Genomic DNA, 21,350 nt, shown 5'->3' on the forward strand with positions numbered 1-21,350 from the left:
TGCGCTGTGTGCCAGAGGCGCCTGGCGCTGCGGGAGCCGCGAGACCCCCGCCCTCCGACGGGAACGCGCACGTGCCTGGGGACGCGGACGCGCGCGCGAATGCGCATCACCTCGCTCTGCCTTGGTCCGGGCGGCTAAGGAGGGAAGGAGGGACGGACGGAGACGCGCACCGGAGACGCGAGTGGGCTCTTCGCAGAGTGGCGGGCTCGGGGCGGAGGCGGGGACGGGGGCGGGGGCGGCACCTCCTCCACTCTGGCGTCTGTGCTCGGGACCCCCGGCCGCGCGGGGGACGGACCGACTGACGTACCTCGCGCGCCCCCGCCCCCGTCCCCGCCCCCGCCTTATCTTCCCTGAGCTCCTGGGGCTCCTGAGCTGAGGCCCCTCTCTCTCTCACTCTCTGCTCCTCCTCGCGGCTCTTTCTCTCCCCAGCACCTTGGAGCCCCTCGACCCGGCTGCGGCGGGGACCTGAGCGGCGGCGGACGGCCTCGAAGATGAAGTGCAAGCCGAACCAGACGCGGACCTACGACCCGGAGGGGTTCAAGAAGCGGGCGGCGTGCCTGTGCTTCCGGAGCGAGCGCGAGGACGAGGTGCTGTTAGTGAGTAGCAGTCGGTACCCGGACCGCTGGATCGTGCCGGGCGGGGGCATGGAGCCCGAGGAGGAGCCGGGCGGTGCGGCCGTCCGCGAGGTGTTTGAAGAAGCGGGAGTCAAGGGGAAGTTAGGCCGGCTCCTGGGCATTTTCGAGCAGAACCAAGATCGCAAGCACAGAACGTACGTGTATGTACTGACTGTCACTGAGATTCTGGAGGATTGGGAAGATTCGGTTAGCATTGGGAGGAAGCGAGAGTGGTTCAAAGTCGAAGATGCGATCAAGGTTCTCCAGTGCCACAAGCCCGTGCATGCCGAATATCTGCAAAAACTAAAGCTGGGCGGTTCCCCAACCAATGGAAACTCCGTGGCCCCGTCCCCGCCGGAGGGCGATCCCTAGTATGTACCGCTCGTGCACAAACTTCTGCTTTCCGCCTACCTGACAATAAGTAGTGCCTGGAGCACCTCTCTTGCCGTGTGCGGTCTCACCGGGAGGAGGGAGGCTTCTTTTGTTTCCTTGGCAGACCTCTGAATCATGCTTGCAAACTGTCTCAGTTGCCAGGCACTGTTTTCAGGCACTTTGCACGTTTTTCAGATGCTTTCAGAATCGCTTCTTGGTAACTCTATAACACATTTCAGAAAGCCAAAGCCATGTGGGTTGTTTTTTTAAGTTGCCTTAACTGCTCACTCAGACTTTGAGGTTAATGTGTGTGTGTGTGTGTGTGTGTGTGTGTAAACGTGTATGGGTGCTGTGGTTTGTTTGTTTTTATATATTTCACACGTATGTGTGTGTGTGGGTCTTCATGTGTACTTTTGGTACCAGTCTTGTGGTTTGAATTGTATTGAGGTCCTTTAAAATCTGATCAGCTTGCTCGTGGGCGGGCGTTTTCATTAATTTTTTTTTCTTAAGTTGTTTTCTCATTCACAGTATTAGTCCTTGTCAGCAAGCCCTTCTGTGAAGGGAATTGGTTTGAAGGACGAATTTTGAATTTCAAAAAGTTATTTAAGAAAATTTACAGCGTGTGCTCTTTCTGTATTGAACAATAATTGTATGTTCAGATATGTGATCTAATTGCCCTTTTCAGAAATTGCTTTATTCATTTGTAGATAATTCGAGTTTCAGAACATTTTCACAACTGGTATTTTTTTACTTATTACTTGAAATAGCCATTTCCCATTTAGCCCAAATGTAGCTTAGCAGAATATTATTTTATAGAGTAAACACACTCTTGGGGTGATATTGTTATGTACATGTCCTGATACATATTATGAAAACTGTATTCCGACTGTGATTTAGCATGCTTAACTCCAACTCATATTTCTCTTTTCTCAGTGCCCTAGAACAACTGTGGTTCTCTCAGTATAAACTATTCTTTGAAAGAAAGTTTGCGTATTTGAATTTGTGATAGTCCACTTAAACTTGTCTGAATACCAGTAGTCAAAAGAATGGAATATTATATTGTAATTAAAACCCAATTGAGGGAGTTAGCCTTCTTGATATTCAGCTATTACACACTTCTCGAACTGTTAGGACGCCTGAACAATCTCTCATAAAGTTTTAGGATAAAAATTTTGTGTCACATAATAAACTTTTTTGGCACCAATTTAAAAATACTTAGATTATCTTCTATATTTGCTTGAAATCAGGGATCCTAGCTAGAGTATATAGGTCTGTCTTCTGGGACTACCTTTATTCCTCTAGACATAGTAAATAGGTAGATATAAAGCCTACTTGGTGAAGTGGGTATTGGTAGGTGGAAAGATCTTACCTAATTTTTAGGGCAACCTGAATTGTCATATCTCTTAATCATTATTGATAGATATTTTGTGTCAGTCAACTAGGTCACTATTATGCACTCCCTATTAAGAACTTTGAAAATTTAGCAACTTGGAACTCTGTCTTTTCTCAGGAACGTTGAGAAAAAGCCTACTTTGTGAAGAGAGTATGAGTGGGGGATATTTTTATTTAACATCTTAAAAATGTTCCACAAATAGATAATAGAAGTGGTAATTACTGTAATTTAAACCCTTTTTTCTTCTACAAATTAACCTTTTAAAAACACAGTCACTAGTAGAATTGAATATTCTACGTTTTCTTTTAAAACTTTGGTGCCAATTTTTAAAATCAGATCTTTACCATACATAAATATGTCTAAATAAAAGTATATGTTGTAATTGACAAAACTAATGTCATAGGAGTGAGTAGAAAATTAATAGCTTTTAAAAGACCAATTATATGATTTCATATTTTAAATTATGTAGGATTATCAAATATGTGTTTCAAAATTACGGTTTTTTTTACAGAAAGATGTCTTATTTTTAACAAACTCTCTAAATCCCATTAGTTGACCTTTCCTTTTCTAACAGTCCAAGTCAACTAATGATATTTGAAATTTTTCAAAGTATACACTAACAGCAGAGAAATTGGATTTTTTAATGACCATTTCATATATAAAACTGCCTCCATCTAAAAGGTTGCCACAAACACCTTGGAAGTTTAACTTATACATGGCATCCTTAGAGATGATAATGCATGATCTTCTTTTGACTTTTCAACTAGGTATTTGACAAATGTGAAAAGTACAGTGTTGATGTTCATCAGCTCTCATTAGCTTGCAAATATTTGTATTTGCAAATTTGTACAGATTTGTATCTGTATTTAATTCAGAAAAATTTGAATTGGGTTTTATCACTTGCTAGGATTATCTTCAGTTCCCAGTTATCTTCAGCTTATGCAGTCTGTAAAACTTTTCACTTCTAAATTGCAAAAGAATATTATATGGTTATCACACTTTAAGTTAAACATTCAAATTCAAAAGAGCAGTTCTTGTTATGCTTTTGGAGTTCAGTCAAGAAAATATTAAAAAACCTAAAAATCCTTTCATTTTAAGAGAGAAATCCAAAGAATTCAGCTTAAAAATGTTGACACAGAAGTAACAAACCAAATGGCATCTAGTTAACCTCCATCCTCCAAGAGCTTGATCCACAGTTGGGATTTTCTTCATGCAGAGTCATTATTATAAGCTATTACACTAAAAATGTACAGATGAGTCTTTCAACTCATTCCCCTCATAGAAAACAGTGCATTGATCAAACTTTCAGACATGAGGTAGAAATTTGTTTTCAGTGTGTTTTTTAAGACTGGATTTTTTTCACCAAAACTGGACAAATGTCTTAAAAAACATTTTAAGAAGACATGTTGGAATAAAGATTATATTGATATGTAATATATAGTTTCCCTGGATGCCCAATGTATTATATTTTCTAAGGAACTTGTTTTGTTGATCAGATCAGTTAAAAGAAGTAACTCTGAAAGGGATATGAGGTGGCTATAAATATTTTTAATTCTGTTGTATGGTTTACTTTGAAAGAACTGTAAATATTTCAACATTTTTGTATTTAGAAACATCAGATAAATATTGGTGAATGTGTGTGCATGGACATGTGTAAGCAACAGGAATAGACAGCTTCTGAAGTCTTAGCATCATTAGAGGGCCCTTCTGGGACAGAAGGGTAAAAGGGCTCTGAAGCTGGAGCTGCTCCTCTCATTTCCATTTAAGTGGAATCCAATTGTAAGAAAGAGCAATTCCTCCATCAATAGGTGTTAACTGGGAAAAGGAAGCTGAAAATGCTGCTTTAAAGCCTGTAGTACTAACAGCTGGCCAAAGTTTTCTTTTCTGGGTTCCTTTTGTGGAAGCACCAAGCAAAATAGGAAATATTTTCAGCATCATTCCAGTATTGTAATCATCTTTCTGAATGACTATTGGCCTGTTAGACTATGAACTCTTTGAGGACTAGGACCCAGCCTGAATCCTTACATATCCTCAAAGCCTTAGACCAGTGGCTAAAATATGGAGACATCTGTCGTTGATCCACAGATTAGAAATATCTACTACTAGTGTATTCTATAACAAAATACTTGTGTGTTGGTTTATTGGCTTTATATTTTAACTAGGACAATCTGTCATTCCTCAGGCTCTCAGGTAGCTTCATAATGGAGCTGCATTGGATAATTCACTGAAGGCTTTTCCAATACAAAGTGGTTGATGAACCATACTTGAATAAATACTTGTTGACTAGAAGAATTGATGAACAAATACAACTATTAATGATATATTTTTTTTAGGTGAATGGCATAGATGTTCAGATTTACTTTGAAAGAATCAAGTATATGAACCCAGTGATGAATGGAATTATGAAGACAGGTGAGCTCTTTCACACTCCCAAGGACACAGCTCGTCCTATCCTTTTGGACACTTCCTCCCTGTTTATTGCAATGACTATTCTCCAGGTTGTTGCACTACTTCTGTATCTGTACAGACTTCTAATTTGGCACCTATGGCCTTCTTTGTGCTCTTATGATTATGTGTCTGTATTTCCCACCAGGTTATATGACCTTGAGTGCAAAGACCTTATTTCTTTCATCTTTTTATAAATCTAGCATATAAGAAATCACTTGAAATATGGTAGACATCACTGAAGATTTGTCTAAAAATTAATATTTTGTTATGACACTGAGTGGTAAGGCATTTACCTTCTAATCTGGTGTTAGTACAGTAAATGCTGTCTATTTAGGTGATATGTGGCTTTTGTATATCAGGTATGACACAGGTGTTTAAAGGCTTCTGTGAGATATTAGCAAAAATTCTTCTTTGTATGTCTATGTCATCCCAGACATTATGTGACTGCTATGGCAGTATGCTATACCACCTATGAAATATTTGCCAAAATTTTGAACCTAAATCGGACTGTGCCTCTAGACATAACTCCTTATCTGTAGAAAATACAGGGAACAGAGAAACATTACATCACAGAGATGATATGAGCGGAATCAAGACTGCAGGAAACTCTACAGGACAAACAACTTAGTACCTTCAGTGAATGGCCGGAATAAAAGAAATGAAGGATGAACCTGCTGATTAAAAGAGATTTAAGGGACTTAACAACCAATTGTAATATATGGATCTTTTTAGGATTCTGATGTGACTAGACTATAAAATAAAAATATTTCGAGACAATCTGGATAATTTGAAAATTGGGCAACTTGATATTTTATATTAGTTGGAATAATATTATTGCTGTTATGATATATTCCCAACTATTTACAGTTGAAATGATGTCTGGAATTTGCTTCAAAATAATGTCTGTATTTAAGTGTGTTGGGGGTATTGATGAAACAAGATTGGCCTTGACCAGATAATTGTTAAAGTTGGGTGATGGTTAAATGATGATTCATTATATTAAATATATGTTCCTCTCTACTTTTGTATATTTGACATTTTCCAAAATAAAAAGTTATCAGAATTCTTATTAAAGCTAATATTTGAGGCATTGAGAAAAAAGAGGGAGAAAAATTTTATATTGTTTAGAAAATGTTGGCTCTGGTGTGCCATTTTGGGCCACATAGGTCAAATAGGTCCCCTAAAAAGAAAAGGGGGACATAACCTGAAATAGCTAGTGTTTCCATTGCTACAGACCATTGCTGGGAGTTTTTTCTCTTAATTTGACCCACTGAAATAGGAAAAATTAAATTTTTATTTAACAGCTAACACACACACACACGGAGAGTCCAGTTTATATCAATGTGAAAAACTGAAGGGGTGAAGTCTCCAAGGGAGCAATTTCATGAAATTATAAAAATCCACAAAATATTTTTATTAGTTTTATAGAAGAATAATGGCTATAGATGTGTTAGTTGCACATTTGTTAAATTTATACTTGAAGGTAGGTGACACAGGAAAGTAAGTAGTTGACATTCTTTTTTTTTCTATTTTATTTTATTTTTTAACTTTATAATATTGTATTGGTTTTGCCATATATCAACATTCTTGACTGCAGTGAACCATTTTGTGTTTCATAGATTGCAGATATTCCTTAAGTTTTGAACTGTGCTTAGAATTCTGTAAAAGCTAAAACCTAGGTCAGAGTTAGTGAAGCTGTACTGAACTCATGAGGTCTGTCCTGACTTATTTTGTGGAGCAGCAGGCAGAAAGTGAGAACAACATTGGAGGTACCTTTTAGGGAAAATGCAGCAACAGCTCATTCACTCAGTCATGTCTGACTCTTTGCAACCCCATGCACTGTAGCCCGCCAGGTTCCTCTGTTCATGGGATTCTCCAGGCAAGAATACTGGAGTGGGTTGCCATGCCCTCCTCCAGGGGATCTTCCTGACCCAGGGATCAAACCCAGGTCTCCTGCACCGCCTGCATTGGCAGGTGGATTCTTTACCACTGAGACACCTGGGAAGCCCCTAAACGCCTTCATAAGTGTGAAGGGCTGTGAAGATGAAGCTGCCCTTTCTATCCTTACTGCCTTCTAGGTTGTGTTCCAATCCTAAGAGCAAGCAGTTCCCCCAGAAAAAAAGCTGTTTCTTGGAAAAGAAGAGATGAAAGGTGTATCTCAGAGGCCTTTATTACACCCAGCTGGGCAGAGCTTTCACTTTCAAGGTTCCCCTGTTAGAAGCAACAGAAAATTCCGTAAACTTTTTCATTTATACCTTTCCTGAAAGTTGTTTCCTAGCTTAAGTTTACTCTACTTTTAGCCAGTTTTTTAAACTTTTAATTGAAGAATAATTGCTTTACAATACTGTGTTGTTTTCTGCCATACAGCAGCATGAATCAGTCATAGGTATACATATGTCCCCTCACTCTTGAACCTTAGTCTCACCTCCCACCCTTCTAGGTTGTCACAGAGCAACTGATTGGAGCTTCCTGCGTCATCCAGCCAATTTTCACAGGCTATCTGTTTCACATATGGTAATTTATATGTTTCCATGCTACTCTCAATTCATCCCACCCACTGTGTCCAAGTCTATTCTCTATGTCTGTGTCTCCATTGCTGCCCTGCAGATAGGCTCATCAGTACCATCTTTCTAGATTCCATATTGTTGTTCAGTTGACAGTCATGTCCCACTCTTTGTGACCCCATGGACTGCAGCATGCCAGGCTTCCCTGCTCTTACCTATCTCTTGGAGTTTTGCTCAAACTCATGTCCATTGAGTTGGTGATGCCATCCAATGATTTCATCCTCTGTCACCCCCTTCTCATCCTGCCCTCAATCTTTCCCAGCATCAGGGTCTTTTCCAGTGAGTCAGCTCTTCACATCAGGTGGCCAAAGTATCAGAGCTTCAGCTTCAGCATCAGTCCTTTCAATGAATATTCAAGGTCGATTTCCTTTAGGATTGACTGGTTTGATCTCCTTGCAGTTCAAGGGACTCTCAAGAGTCTTCTCCAGCGACACAATTTGAAAGCATCAATTCTCTCACATCCACACATGACAAGTGGAAAAACCATCCCTTTGACTATATGGACCTTTGTTGGCAAAGTGATGTCTCTGCTTTGTAATACTCTATGTTTATCATAGCTTTTCTTCCATGAAGAAAATAAATCAATTTTCTTTTAATTTCATGGCTGCAATCACCATCTACAGTGATTTTGGAACCCAAGGAAATAAAATCTGCCACTATTTCCATTTTTTCCACATCTGTTTGCCATGAAGAGATGGGAACAGGTGCCATGATCTTAGTTTTTTGAATGTTGAGTTTTAAGCCAGCTTTTTCAGTCTCCTCTTTTCACCTTCATCAGGAGGCTGTTCAGTTCCTCTTTGCTTTCTGCCTTAAGTGTGGTGTCATATGCATATCTGAGGTTATTGATATTTCTCCCAGCAATCTTGATTCCAGCTTGCATTTCATCCAGCCTGGCATTTCACATGATGTACTCTGCATATAAGTTAAATAAGCAGGGTGACAATATAAGCCTTGACATATTCCTTTCCCAATTTTGAACCAGTCTGTTGTTCCATGTCAAGTTCTAACTGTTACTTCTTCCAGTAACAAGCACTTATAACTTCTTAGCTTCATAAAGTACAATACTATGGGATATTTGCTCAGGTGCTGAACTGGCCACACAGCTGCATTTAATAACTTACTGCTGCTGCTGCTAAGTCGCTTCAGTCATGTCCGACACTGTGCGACCCCATAGATGGCAGCCTACCAGGCTCCTCCACCCATGGGATTTTCCAGGCAAGAGTACTGGAGTGGGTCACCAGTGCCTTCTCTGAATAATTTACTGAAGGCATCCCAAATACAAATGATTGAAAGAAACAGCCCTCAGTATTCATTGTGTTGAAGAACTGTTGATTAAATACATGTATACTAATTATTTTATTTTATGGATAAAAGATATAAATAGCAATCAGGGTTATATGATAACAAATTCACACATATAAGTCAAGCCAAGGCCATGACCTGACTGATTAGACTGGTAAAGTCTACTTTTAGATTTAGATAGTTTATTACTTAAATATACAGTGGAAAGATGAAAGAGCCAAAGGTGCCAGCTCCCCAGGTCCTCAACCCACATTCCCTGAAAGACAAGAAACAAAAGGGGCTGTGTGATGGTAATGCAAATTTTAGGATACACCATTACTAAACAGGCATACCTAGACTGCAGCTGAGTGGTTTTATGTTCTGCAACTCTGTTTTAAGGGGCACAGGACAAAAATCCCATTACCTCATCAGAAACTGGTATGTGATGAGAAACTGCCTCATAATATACTACCAGAGGAGATGAGGTGTGTGGTATATGGTCATGTAGCAGCTCCTTAACAGCGTTCCATCTCCTCATGTTCTGAAAAGTCACCAAGCATTTAACCAAGATTGAGATTAGCTGCAAGTTCAAGACTGTATAGATACATGCAAGGTTTCCAGGTCACCATGGAGGAGCCATTCCCCTGCAACTCCACTTTCCCCTCCTATGTCCAGCTAGTAATTCTTTCTGTAAGCACAGACCAACAGTCATGGCCACTCTGAAGACGCACAATGGACCTCCATCCAAAATTTGGTTCAGATGTTGAGGCTGATGATACCACTAACACACCAATAGGATATTCAAAAATTTATTACTCATGAAAAAGGGCTTTATGGGGAGAGCAGGACAGGCTTCAAAAGCTGTTTTGAAAATGTCTTGAGAGAACAAAGAAAGGAGACTGACTTGGGTTTTTATTGCAGATAAATGGTAGGGATAAATTGAGTGTTGCAATGCACAGCTACACACAACTTCTGAAGACTGCTGCTGCTACTGCTGCTAAGTCACTTCAGTCGTGTCTGACTCTGTGCGACCCCATGGATGGCAGCCCACCAGGCTTCCCCGTCCCTGGGATTCTCCAGGGTGAGTCCCAAATTTGCAGTGTGGGCTGGCAGCTGAGAAATGAAAGAATCAATGTTGCAATTTCTGTCCAAAGGCTGGCAGCCTGAAGACCCAGAAGAGCTCATGGTAAGTTATGAAGTCTGAAGGTCACCTGCTGGAGAATTCTTTCTTGCTTGGGGGAGGTTAGTTTTTTTGTTCTATTTAGGCTTCAACTGAGTGGATGAGGCCCACCCACATCATGGAGGGCAAGCTGTTCATGCAAAGTTCACTGATTTAAGTGTTAATCTCATCCAAAATACCCTCCAAGTTGACATATAAAATTAACTCTCGAAAATCTACCTCCTCCCATCAACTTGGCACTCATACACATCTAAAGTCATACTTAATCTCCAAATGAAGATAACAACAAGGTCATCTTTCCACCTAACATGATACAAGGATCCTGTGTATACCAAAAATAGACTATTTTCCCAGAAGAGGAGGTAAAGTCCTTGAGTGATCTTTACTCTTCCTTCTTCTTGATATCTCGTAACTTAAATACTACGATGCAAAATTAATAACAATACTTAAATGCTATGAAATAAAGTGAAGACAGCTTATGTTACACAAGGGGTTAATAGAGGGAAGAAAATGTATTATACACAGACAAACACACACATAACATACAACAAAATAAGGAAGAAATAAGACAGTTACATTCCTCATTATTAAAACAGGTCATGTGGTCATGGCTGGTATTCATAAATACCTTCTTCCTCTATTCCATATTCCCTTTGCCTTCAAGAAACACCTAAAATGGTTGTAGCTCTTTACCTGGTGGGGTGACCCAAACCTTCATTCTCAAAAGGTCTGGACCATTACTAATCCTGACTGGAATGAGTTGTTATAGTTTTCCATTTATTTTAATCACCAAACATACCATATTAAGAGATACTCTAGGGCATATCCTGTATCGCAGACATGCTCTTCCTTCCCTGTTATATAGAGTAGCAGCCCAATTTCCCTTTGGTAGTTAGGATCAATTATCCCAGCCAAAACTAACTTTGCTGACTGACTCAAAGGCATGAGGAGCCCAAAATGGGCAGATTGCAGTCTTAACTTCTAGTTCAATGGAATCGTTGTGTCTCCTGGAGGAGTTAAGACCTCTAGGTGAGCAGAGCATAATGTGAGAACAGGAAGCAAAACTTTTACTAATGGGTCACTAAGGGTAATAAGAGAGCTACTGCCATTTCCACCCCTTGATTCCTGGACCTATAAATTCTAGGTATGGGAGAAACAGTGTATGTTGATGTTGAATGATAGCACATACAGCCTCCTGGAGAAGCTGCTTGCTCAGGCCTACAAGATATTTACTCATTTCAAGATATTATTCCTCAAAGTGTTGTTCTGTATTCCAAAGCTGGCCATTCCAAAGCAGACCAACTGCTTTAAGATTGTGGGGACCGTGGCAAACCAGTGAATTTCATGGGTGTGGGCCCACTGCTGTACTTCATTTGTAATGAAGTGAGTTCCTTGATCAGAAGCAATACTATATAGAATATCATGATGGTGGAAAGGCATTCTGTAAGTCCATGGGTAGTGGTTTTAGGAGAAGAACTAAGTGTAGGGAAGGTGAGCCCATATCCAGAGCAAGTGCTTATTCCAGTAAGGACAAAATGCTTCCCCTTCTGTGATGGGGGTGGTCCAGTGTAACCAACTGCCACCAAGGTGGCTGGCTGATCATGCTGCCATAGAGAGGGCTCTGTGTTGGTCTCTGCTGCAGGCAGAATGGTCATTCAGCGGTGGCCATATTCAGGTTAGCTTTAACGAATAGACATCCATGTTGTAGAGTCCATGCACAACTCCCATTGCTCCCACATTGGCCACTTTGTTCATGAGCCTGTTGGGCAGGGGTGGCTGGGGAAAGAGGCTGACTGGTGTCCATAGCATGGGTTATACTATCCACTTGAATATTAAACTCCTCCTCTGTTAAGGTCATGCTTTAGTGAGCATTCACATGGGATACACTTATTTTCATGGTTTTTGCCCACTGAGAGAGGTCTATCCACATAACTCTTCCCCAAATTTCCTTGTCATCAGTTTTCCAATCATGTTCCTTCTAAGTGCCTATCCATCCAGCCAAGCCCATGGCCACAGCCAATGAATCAGTATGTCTGGCCATTTCTTCCAAGCAAAGTGAACAACCAAGAGCACTGCCCAAAGTTCTGCACACTGGGAGGAATTTCCTTCACCACTACCCCTGAGGGATAGCTGTAGTGCTGTAGCTGTCCACTTTAGGGTGGTATCTGCATATTGTACAGAAACACCTATAAACCAAGCCTGAGACTGTTCCTGTAGGATAGACAGGGCGAGTAGGAGTGGGAAGTGTTGAAAGTGTTAAAGATTTAGAGTCAGAGAGAAAAAACGGTTTCTGAAGTTAAAAGGCCAAAGAAAAGCCTGATCTTTTGAAAGCTAAAAGCCTTATCTTCTATTATACTTAATTTTCTGACATGGTTAACACTAAATCAAATGAAAGACAGCTCTTTATAGGAGTAATTTTTTTTCACTTGTACAAGAACAGTGTCCTTGGTTTCCAGAAGAGGGTACTGTTAATTTAGATACTTGGGTGAAGGTAAAAAAAAAAAAAAAAAAACACAACTAAAAACTTATCCTATAAATATGATTTAAAATGTTCTGGACCCTCATCATGAGGCTGTGGGATAACCTATGGGAGAGGCTATAGCGGTGGATGGTAGTGGGTCTCCACCTTCTGCACAGATCATATTTTCTGCCATTGACGAAGAAAAGGAGGGAGACTATGCTCTCTACCTCCCGAGGAGTGAGAGGGCTTACAGGACGCTGTGGCCGGGCGCCCTGGCAAGCCCCCTCTCCCTCTACACAAACCTTTAAAAATGTATCCAACAATTTCTGATTTAAGGCGACTACCCCACCTCCGCTTGCACCTCCCAGGGCCTAGGAGTTCTCCAGTTTACATCCAAAGCCTCCCAGAGCATTGCCTAAGGTTGAAAAAGATAAAAAAGTTTTCTTTTTAAACAAAGGAGCTTTTAAAAAATACACAATATACAGAGCCTGCTCCTTGCAGAAAACCCCCTCAGGGGGGGCCTCACCCAAGGAAAAAAAAAAAGAGAGCGGAAAAATAAAAAGAAAAAAAAAGAAAAAAGTGAAAAAGAAAAAAGAAAATAGAGAAAGATCTAAAGATAAGAGAAAGAGCTAAAGAGTGAAAAGGAGAGAGGAACAGTGAAGGAAGGAATCAGGGAATGCAGCAAGATAGAGAAAGGAAAAAAGGAAGTTAGAAAAAGAGATACAGAGAAAAAGGGAGGAGAGAAGAAAAAGTTAGAAAGACGGTAAAAGGAAAGAAACGAAGGAAAGAGAAAGGTAGCGAAAAAGGAAGGGGGAGAGAAAAGTGAGAAAGGAAGAGAGGGAGAGAGAGAGAGACAGTAAGAAGGAAGAAGGGAGAATGAAAGAGGCAAACAGGAAGGAAATGATAGAAAGTAAAAGAGAAGAGAAGAGGAAGGAAAGAAGATAGAGTAAGGGAAAGAAAACTTGAGAAAGATTGAAAGAGAAGAAGAAAGAAAAAATCAGCAGAGGAGAGAGGAGAGGACTTACGGGACACTATGGCCAGGCGCCCTGGCACGCTCCCTCCCGCTCTGCGCAAACCTTAAAAAAAAACTTATCCACCACTTTCTGATTTAAGGCGATCGCCGCCACCTCCCTTTGTGCCTTCCAGGGCCCAAGAGTTCCCCACTTTGACCCCAAAGCCTCTCAAAGTGTTGTCTAAGCCTGAGGAAGATAAAAAGTTTTTTTTTTTTTTTTATTCTTCCAATTTTATTTTATTTTTAAACTTTACATAATTGTATTAGTTTTGCCAAATATCAAAATGAATCCGCCACAGGTATACATGTGTTCCCCATCCCGAACCCTCCTCCCTCCTCCCTCCCCATACCATCCCTCTGGGTCGTCCCAGTGCACCAGCCCCAAGCATCCAGCATCATGCATCGAAACTGGACTGGCAACTCGTTTCCTACATGATATTTTACATGTTTCATTGCCATTCTCCCACATCTTCCCACCCTCTCCCTCTCCCACAGAGTCCATAAGACTGTTCTATACATCAGTGTCTCTTTTGCTGTCTCGTACACCGGGTTATTGTTACCATCTTTCTAAATTCCATATATATGCGTTAGTATACTGTATTTATGTTTTTCCTTCTGGCTTACTTCACTCTGTATAATAGGCTCCAGTTTCATCCACCTCATTAGAACTGATTCAAATGTATTCTTTTTAATGGCTGAGTAATACTCCATTGTGTATATGTACCACAGCTTTCTTATCCATTCATCTGCTGATGGACATCTAGGTTGCTTCCACGTCTTGGCTATTATAAACAGTGCTGCGATGAACATTGGGGTACACGTGTCTCTTTCCCTTCTGGTTTCCTCAGTGTGTATGCCCAGCAGTGGGGTTGCTGGATCATAAGGCAGTTCTATTTCCAGTTTTTTAAGGAATCTCCACGATAAAAAGTTTTTTGAACTAAGGAGCTTTTAAAACAGACTGCGTGCACAGTTTGCAGAGCGTGCTCCTTGGAGAAAACCCTCTCAGGGGGGTCTCACCCAGGCTAAGAGAAAAGCAGAACTGTAAGGGGATTTAGCAACAATATTAACCCCTGACTAGCCGGTTACTCCAATTCCAACGGGAGTGGCTGGCCCCCTACCTGAAGGCATTGTAGGACTTGTGCTAGGGCGTAGCTCGCTTTCTTTTCAAAAAATTTCAGTGGTGCATGGTGTAGTAGATTCTGATTATATTGAGAAATTAAAGTCTTGATCTCACTGCCTACTAAAACTGTGCAAATTAATAAAGGTCAAAGAGTAACACAGCTTTTGCTTTTTACCTTAGTATCAGATAGGAAAAAACTTGACTTCTCAGGCTAGGAGCCACAGAGCACTTGGATTTAGTGATCTAGCCTTTTGGGTGCAGGAAATTACAGCTCCAAGGCCTTTAAAAGATCTTTTAATTCAAGAAAATAAAATGTCAGGGCTATTAGACACAAGAACAGATGTCTCTTAACATTGCTGGGAAAGACTGGTCCAGTTCCTGGCCCACGCATACTACTGAAAATAAGTTGGTGAGATTAGAGAAAGTGGTATGCGGGGTGGGAATGCTGTAGAGAAAAAGGTGAGGGAAAGTTTAAAACCTTGAAGAGTAGTGAGTTCCCCGTTGCTGGAGGTATTCAAGCAAAGATTAGATGGTTGCTTGTCATCTAAGAAGCTATAGACCAGATTTAGGTTACAAAATGAAAACTGGAGAAGCTTATAAAGATGTTGTGCAACACCTCTTTACTTGCTTCTCATATTTAGGTCTGCCAAGAGTTTTGAAAACTGATAATGCCCCTTTAAAGCTGCGGAGAGATTGTTTACTAACTTTAAGTGATTTCCAAAAATTATTAGGGGACATTAATTGGATACACCCACATTTAAAACTGACTACTGCAGATTTAAAGCCTTTGTTTGATTGCTTAAAAAGCGATCCTAATTCCAATTCTAAGAAAAAGTTGACTAATGAGACAGAGTTAAAGTAGATGAGACTTTAAATGATCAGTTAATTAGGATTAACATTACCATAAGATGAGATTAAATTATTCTTGCCACAAAACATACACCTACAGGGTGCTTGTGACAAAAAGGCCCATTGGTTCCATCTACCAGTGACCCCAAGAAAAATAGTTTTATCTTATCCCAGCTTGGTGGCACAAGTAATTATAAAAGGAGGAAAAAAGAAGTGTGGAACTTTTTAGAAAAGAAGTAGCAAATATAGTAATTCCAGATCAACTGCAAGTCTTTTACAAAATAGTGATGATTGGCAAGTTGCCCTGATAGATTTCAGGGGTCAAATTTTGTTTCATTTGCCCTCAAGCCCCCACAGTAGTTAAAAGTTCAAAAATGTTAGATTGGCAGTTTGAGGATACCTGTGGAACTTTCCAACCCTATGTAGTTCCTATACTCTCCTTTACCCTATAGGGGAGGGATGTGCTGTCTCAAATAAGAGAAACTCAGAGAAGGGTTTTCTCAATTTCTTAGTTATCAACAGGCGGTACAATTAACAATACTTTATATATTGTTATAATACATAATATAAATATATTTGCCTAATTGCAGTTTGCCTAATTAGGTATGGGTATAAAATATAATAAAGGTATACCTAATTCTATTTATAGATCTATACTTAATTAATTTGTATATAAATTAATATGTATACTCTATATGCATATTATATATATACTGTATAATTAAATATATATTGCAGTAATATAATGTGTGTGTGGCTGATATTAATTGGTATAGGTTGATGTGCTGTGATGATATATGTTCTATATACTGTATAATTATATTATATATGTGTGACATGTATTATTGCAGTACATTGGTTTGTGTTGGTTGGTATTAGCTGTGTATGTGTTGTATTGCTGTAATATATATTAATGAATAATTATAAAGATTAATTCAAGTATATTGATTCATATATATTATATGTCAATAAGTTTATACTTGTTGCCATATATAAATACATATATAAATACATTTTGCATTTAGGTATATCTGTATACCAAAATGAGAGAAGGAGTTTATACATTCATTATTTAAATTTATACAGAGACCTAAACTAAACATTAGACCTAAATTAACATATCCCTAAATTTATGTTGTTAAAATGTAAATTTTAAAAATTTTAAAAATTAAATTGACAAATGTTTGACAATTCCTTTGCCATAAAACCCCCATAGGTGTAATTGGGGTAGCCAGACAAAAAATTGGTTTTATGGCAAAACGGCCCCCTAGAGTGGGTCCATCTCCCCACCCAAGCTAAAAAGGTAGTAACTTCTTATCCAAGATTGATAGCTACTTTGATATTAAAGGAAAAAAGCGGAGCATTAAGTTATTTGGTAAAGAGCCATCAGAAATTGTAATTCCATATAATAAAGAACAACTTGATGCTCTTCTAATGATTGATGAAAATTGGCGGATTGCTATAGGAAACTATTTTGGTCAAATTTTTGCATCATTTTCCCTCCAATGTTTTGTTAAATTTTATATCTAGACACCCAGTTATTTTCCCTGTTAGAAACAAACAGTTCCCTATTCCAGATGCCAAAAATTTTCTATAAAATTTCAAATAAAACATAACATGGGCATCCCTTATCATCCCCAGGGACAAGCTATAGTAGATAGAGCACACTAAACATTAACAAAACAAATTCAAAAATTAAAGGAAGGGGAATTTAAGTATAGTTCCCCCCATCAGATCTTACAACATGCTCTCTTTGTAATAAATAACCTAAATGCTGATTCATCCGGAACAACAAGATACAAAGCTGTTGGTGAAATGGAAGGACCTCCTCTCCAGACAATGGAAGGGTCCTGACCCATTATTAACTAGCGGTCGAGGATGTGCTTGTATTTTCCACAGGACGCAGATTCTCCAGTTTAGATCCCGGACAGGCTGATTCACCATGTTCCAGTCCCCCAGACATCTGGTTCCCCCATTGCTTCGATCACAAAGGAGGAGGGGCACTCCTCTGCCCCTGCCGCCACCGCCGCACGAAACAGCCGCATGTCGGGAGCTGCGGCCTGGACCAGCCTGGCTGCCGGGGCCCAGCGCACAGTGCTGGCAGCCAGTAGCCCCGCCAGGGTCTGTCTGCGCTTGCTTGGCCGCCGCTGAGCCTGAGGCCGGTTCAGTGAGAGAGCAGGGGCGGCGCCCACCGGCAGTGGAGGCAAGATAAATATGGAGATCCCCACGAGACTGACAGGGCTGCTGCAGCGCGAACTCCAACCAGAAAATAATTCTACTTATTCTGCTTTAGTTTGTCTACCCTCGCCTTATGTTTTCCTTTTTACTAATGACTCCAACAAACTTAATGTACGCATGAATTATTCAGGTGGACCTAACGTGGTAACTTGTGAACAATGTATGCTTTCATCCTGTTTGACCCCTCAATATAATGTTTGCTCTTTTGTGGTGTTGCGACGCCCACCCTATCTCATGATACCCATGACGGTGACCTCCCACTGGTATGACAATTACGGTCTCGCCGTGTTACAACAACTACAGGATTTAATGCGATCGCAACGGTTTGTGGGCTTACTTATTTTAGGAATATCAGCTTTAATAGCAGCAATTAGTTCTGTTACTGCAGCAGCAATATCATTGACTCAACAAGTGCATACTGCCCAATATGTTGATACCATGTCTAAAAATGTTTCTTTAACTCTAGCAACTCAGGAAGCTATAGATAGGAAATTAGAGATGAGAGTAGATGCCTTAGAAGAGGTAATAATGCATATTGGGACTGAGTTACAGGCTTTAAAGGTGAAGATGGCTTTGACATGCCACGCTGATTACAGGTGGATATGCATGACATCTTTGAAGGTAAACGAGACAGATTATGAATGGGAAAAGATTAAAAATCATATCTCAGGTGTTTGGAATAGTTCTGATATTGGCCTGGACTTAGGGAAACTTCATAATCAAATACAGACCTTGGAACACTCTCGACTGGATTTTACCGCCACTGGAGCAGCTAATGACTTTTTTCATACCTTCTCTAACTTTATTTCTGGAAAAAATATTCTGTCTAATATCCCTAGTTATGCTGTCATTGGTGCTCTAATCCTACTTCTCATAATCATTCTTCCTTGTATTGTCAGGATTCTTCAGCAGAGCATTCGGAAGCTCGCAACTGAGCTGCATCTGGCTGTTTTAAGAAATAAAAAGGGGGAGATGTTGGGGGCCAGCGTGAGGCACTCCGCCCATGGCAAAGGTCATAAGGAAGGAGGCTCGACATACGCAAAGGCCGGATCGAGCCTCAGGAGTCCCCCTGGAAATCCTCGAGCATCTACCCCCATAACCAGAGCCTGCCTACTTTACTACTTTGTGCTCTCACCTACACCTCTGACTTTACGGGGGGCTATCCCCCACCACCTCTTTTGGAGAAGGAGTTAACTTAGAGCTCCAGTTAATAAAAACTCCTGGGCATGACAAGAGTGTTTTAACCTACAAACTCCTCTGAAGGTTCTCTAGCCTGCCTGACAGGCTTGTCCGGCCACATGTGATTGCTCACAGCCTTCCTACCATGAGAGTCACGAGATGCTTTAAACCTTCTAAAAACAGGTTCTTTAGAAAAGTTAGAAAACCATTAGTATAAGTATAGTGGGCTGATTAGAAATTGTATTGGTGAAGGGTTTTTCATTTGTTGAGCCAATGTTTGTTGCTAAGTCTCCACATCCCCTGCCCTTACACACATTAATGAATATATAGAAGAAATAAGTATTAACCTTTGATATTAATCACATTAGACCTTAGGCTAAGTAAATTCTTTCCTTAACTAAAACCCACTACACCCTCACCCTATAGGAATGTAACTTTATTTGGGTGGTGTCTGTTTTAAGAATAATCACCCCTGGAGAAATAAGTGTCCTGGTGGACTGACCACTGTCACAAGGAGAGGGTCATAAATTGTCAGCAGGCCCCCTGGCCAGAAGATGATGTAACACCCCTAAGACCTCTGTATACATTTGTATGAAGCACCTGACTTTGATAAAAGTCAGGACTGCTGACCCCACGTGACTTTTGCACAACATCTCAGTGTATAAAAGTAGACCATGGAAAATAAAGAATTGGGATCAGTTTCTCAAAATACTGGTCTCCCCATGTCGCTCTCTCTCTCAAACTCTGGCTGAGTCTCCATCTGGAGCGCGGAACCCACCAAGCTTACTAACTTTGCCTGGGATTCTAAGATCCGACCGGGGAGGCCTCAGTGCCTCCTCTCCTTCGGGAGAACGGGAGGACACCTGCGGCCTACGTAAGTGGTGCAAACTTCTTGTCTTGAAGTTTTATTGGTCTCCCGTGTAAACCAAGCTACTCAGCCTCTTTTCTCCACTGAATTTTCCTACTGAGCTATCCTCATTCTATTACTCTTTATATCTCTAATTAATATCTAATTGAAGCTATTGTATCCTGATCCTTGCCGACGCCGTCCCCACTTCGAACTCCCTGGATCAGCTGCGGCTGGACCCCGGCAGTCAATTGATAGTAGGGAACTCTGCATGATGCCAGAAGTGCAGTTGGGGAGAAGTGCAGTGTAGGAGGAGGGGTATCATAGACATTTCAGCCACTTCTTTGTGTAACTTACTTGTGCCTTCGGGGTGCGCCTGGAACTGATCACATATATACCAATTCCATTTGAGGATGGAGTGTTGCCGTGCACACCCAACTTGGCTTGGTGCATCCATTCCACCATGAAAGTGACTTGGTGGCTATAGTTAAGCATTCGGTCTCTCCTAAGGCCTGGCAGCAAGCTAACAACTGTTTCTCAAAAAGAGAGTAGTTATTTATGGATGATGGCAGGGCTTTATCCCCAAATCCTAAGAGCCTGTGTGGTAATTCACCTAGAGGAACCAGCCAAAAGCTCCAAACAGCACCCCAATCTGTCACTGACAATTCAAGCACTCTTCAATCTACTAGATGATATGGCTTAAATGGTAGAGCAGCCTGGACTTCTTGCAGAGCCTGCTCTTATTCTGGGCACCACTCAAAACTAGTACTGTTTTTGTGTCATTCATAAAGTGGCCCAGAGTAACACACCCAAATGAGGAATATGTTGGCTCCAAAATCCCAAGAGGCCCAAGAAGCATTGTGCCTCTTTTTGGTTGTGGGAGAGCCAGATACATCTTATCCTTCTCCTTAGAAGGGTATCTCAACATTCCCCACTCCACTGGATTCCTAGAAATTTCACTGATATAAAGTAATCTTTAATTTTTGTCAGATTTATTTCCTACTCCATGGCACATAAATGTCTTATCAATAAGTCTAGAGTAGTTGCTACTTCTTGCTCACTAGATCTAATCAGCAACAAAATACTAGCAAACAGAATCCAACAACACATAAAGGATCATACACCATGATGAAGTCGGGTATATCCCAGGGATGCAAGGATTCTTCAATATTCACTAATCAATCAATGCAATACCCTATAGTAACAAACTGAAAGATAAAAACCATATAATTATCTCAATAGGAGCAGAAAAACCTTTTGATAAAATTCAATACCCACTTATGATTAAAAATTCTCCAGAAAGTGGCATAGAAGAAACCTACTTTCACATGATAAGGGTAATAAATATATCACAAACCAATAGCAAACATCATTCTCAATGGTACAAACCTGAATGCATTTCCTCCAAGATCAGGAAGAATACAAGCACGTCCACTCTTGCCACTAATACTCGACATAGTTTTGGAAGTCCTAGCTACAGTAATCAGAGAAGAAATAAAAGGAATACAAACTGGAAAAAAAAAGAAGTAAAACTGTCACTGTTTGCAGTTGACATGATACTATACGTAGAGAATCCTAAAGATGCCACCAGAAAACTGGTAGAGCTAATCAATAAATTTCAATAGAGTTGTAAGATACAAAATTAATACACAGAAATCTCTTGCATTCGTATACAAAAACAATGAAAAACCAGAAAGAGAAATTAGATAGTCCCATTAACTACTGAAACAAGAAGAATAAAATAACTAGTAATAAACCAACCTAAGTAGGCAAAAGACCTTTATGCAGAAAA

The 21,350-nt window shown here is 40.4% G+C and overlaps 1 protein-coding gene across 1 annotated transcript; it reads left to right on the forward strand.

The window, feature by feature from the left end:
• Positions 1–491: 491 nt before the first annotated feature.
• On the forward strand, positions 492–5,901 carry LOC133243332 (diphosphoinositol polyphosphate phosphohydrolase 3-beta). Its single transcript, XM_061410122.1, has 2 exons — positions 492–985; positions 4,713–5,901. Coding segments are annotated over exons 1-2 (495 nt in total). The 3' UTR covers positions 4,714–5,901.
• Positions 5,902–21,350: the final 15,449 nt, after the last annotated feature.

This window comes from Bos javanicus, chromosome X (genome assembly GCF_032452875.1).
Source record: "Bos javanicus breed banteng chromosome X, ARS-OSU_banteng_1.0, whole genome shotgun sequence".
NCBI classification, from domain to species: Eukaryota; Metazoa; Chordata; class Mammalia; order Artiodactyla; family Bovidae; genus Bos; species Bos javanicus.

Bases quoted from the DNA above. Each gene is read 5' to 3' on its own strand.
- LOC133243332 (XM_061410122.1), top strand. From the start codon at position 492: ATGAAGTGCAAGCCGAACCAGACGCGGACCTACGACCCGGAGGGGTTC.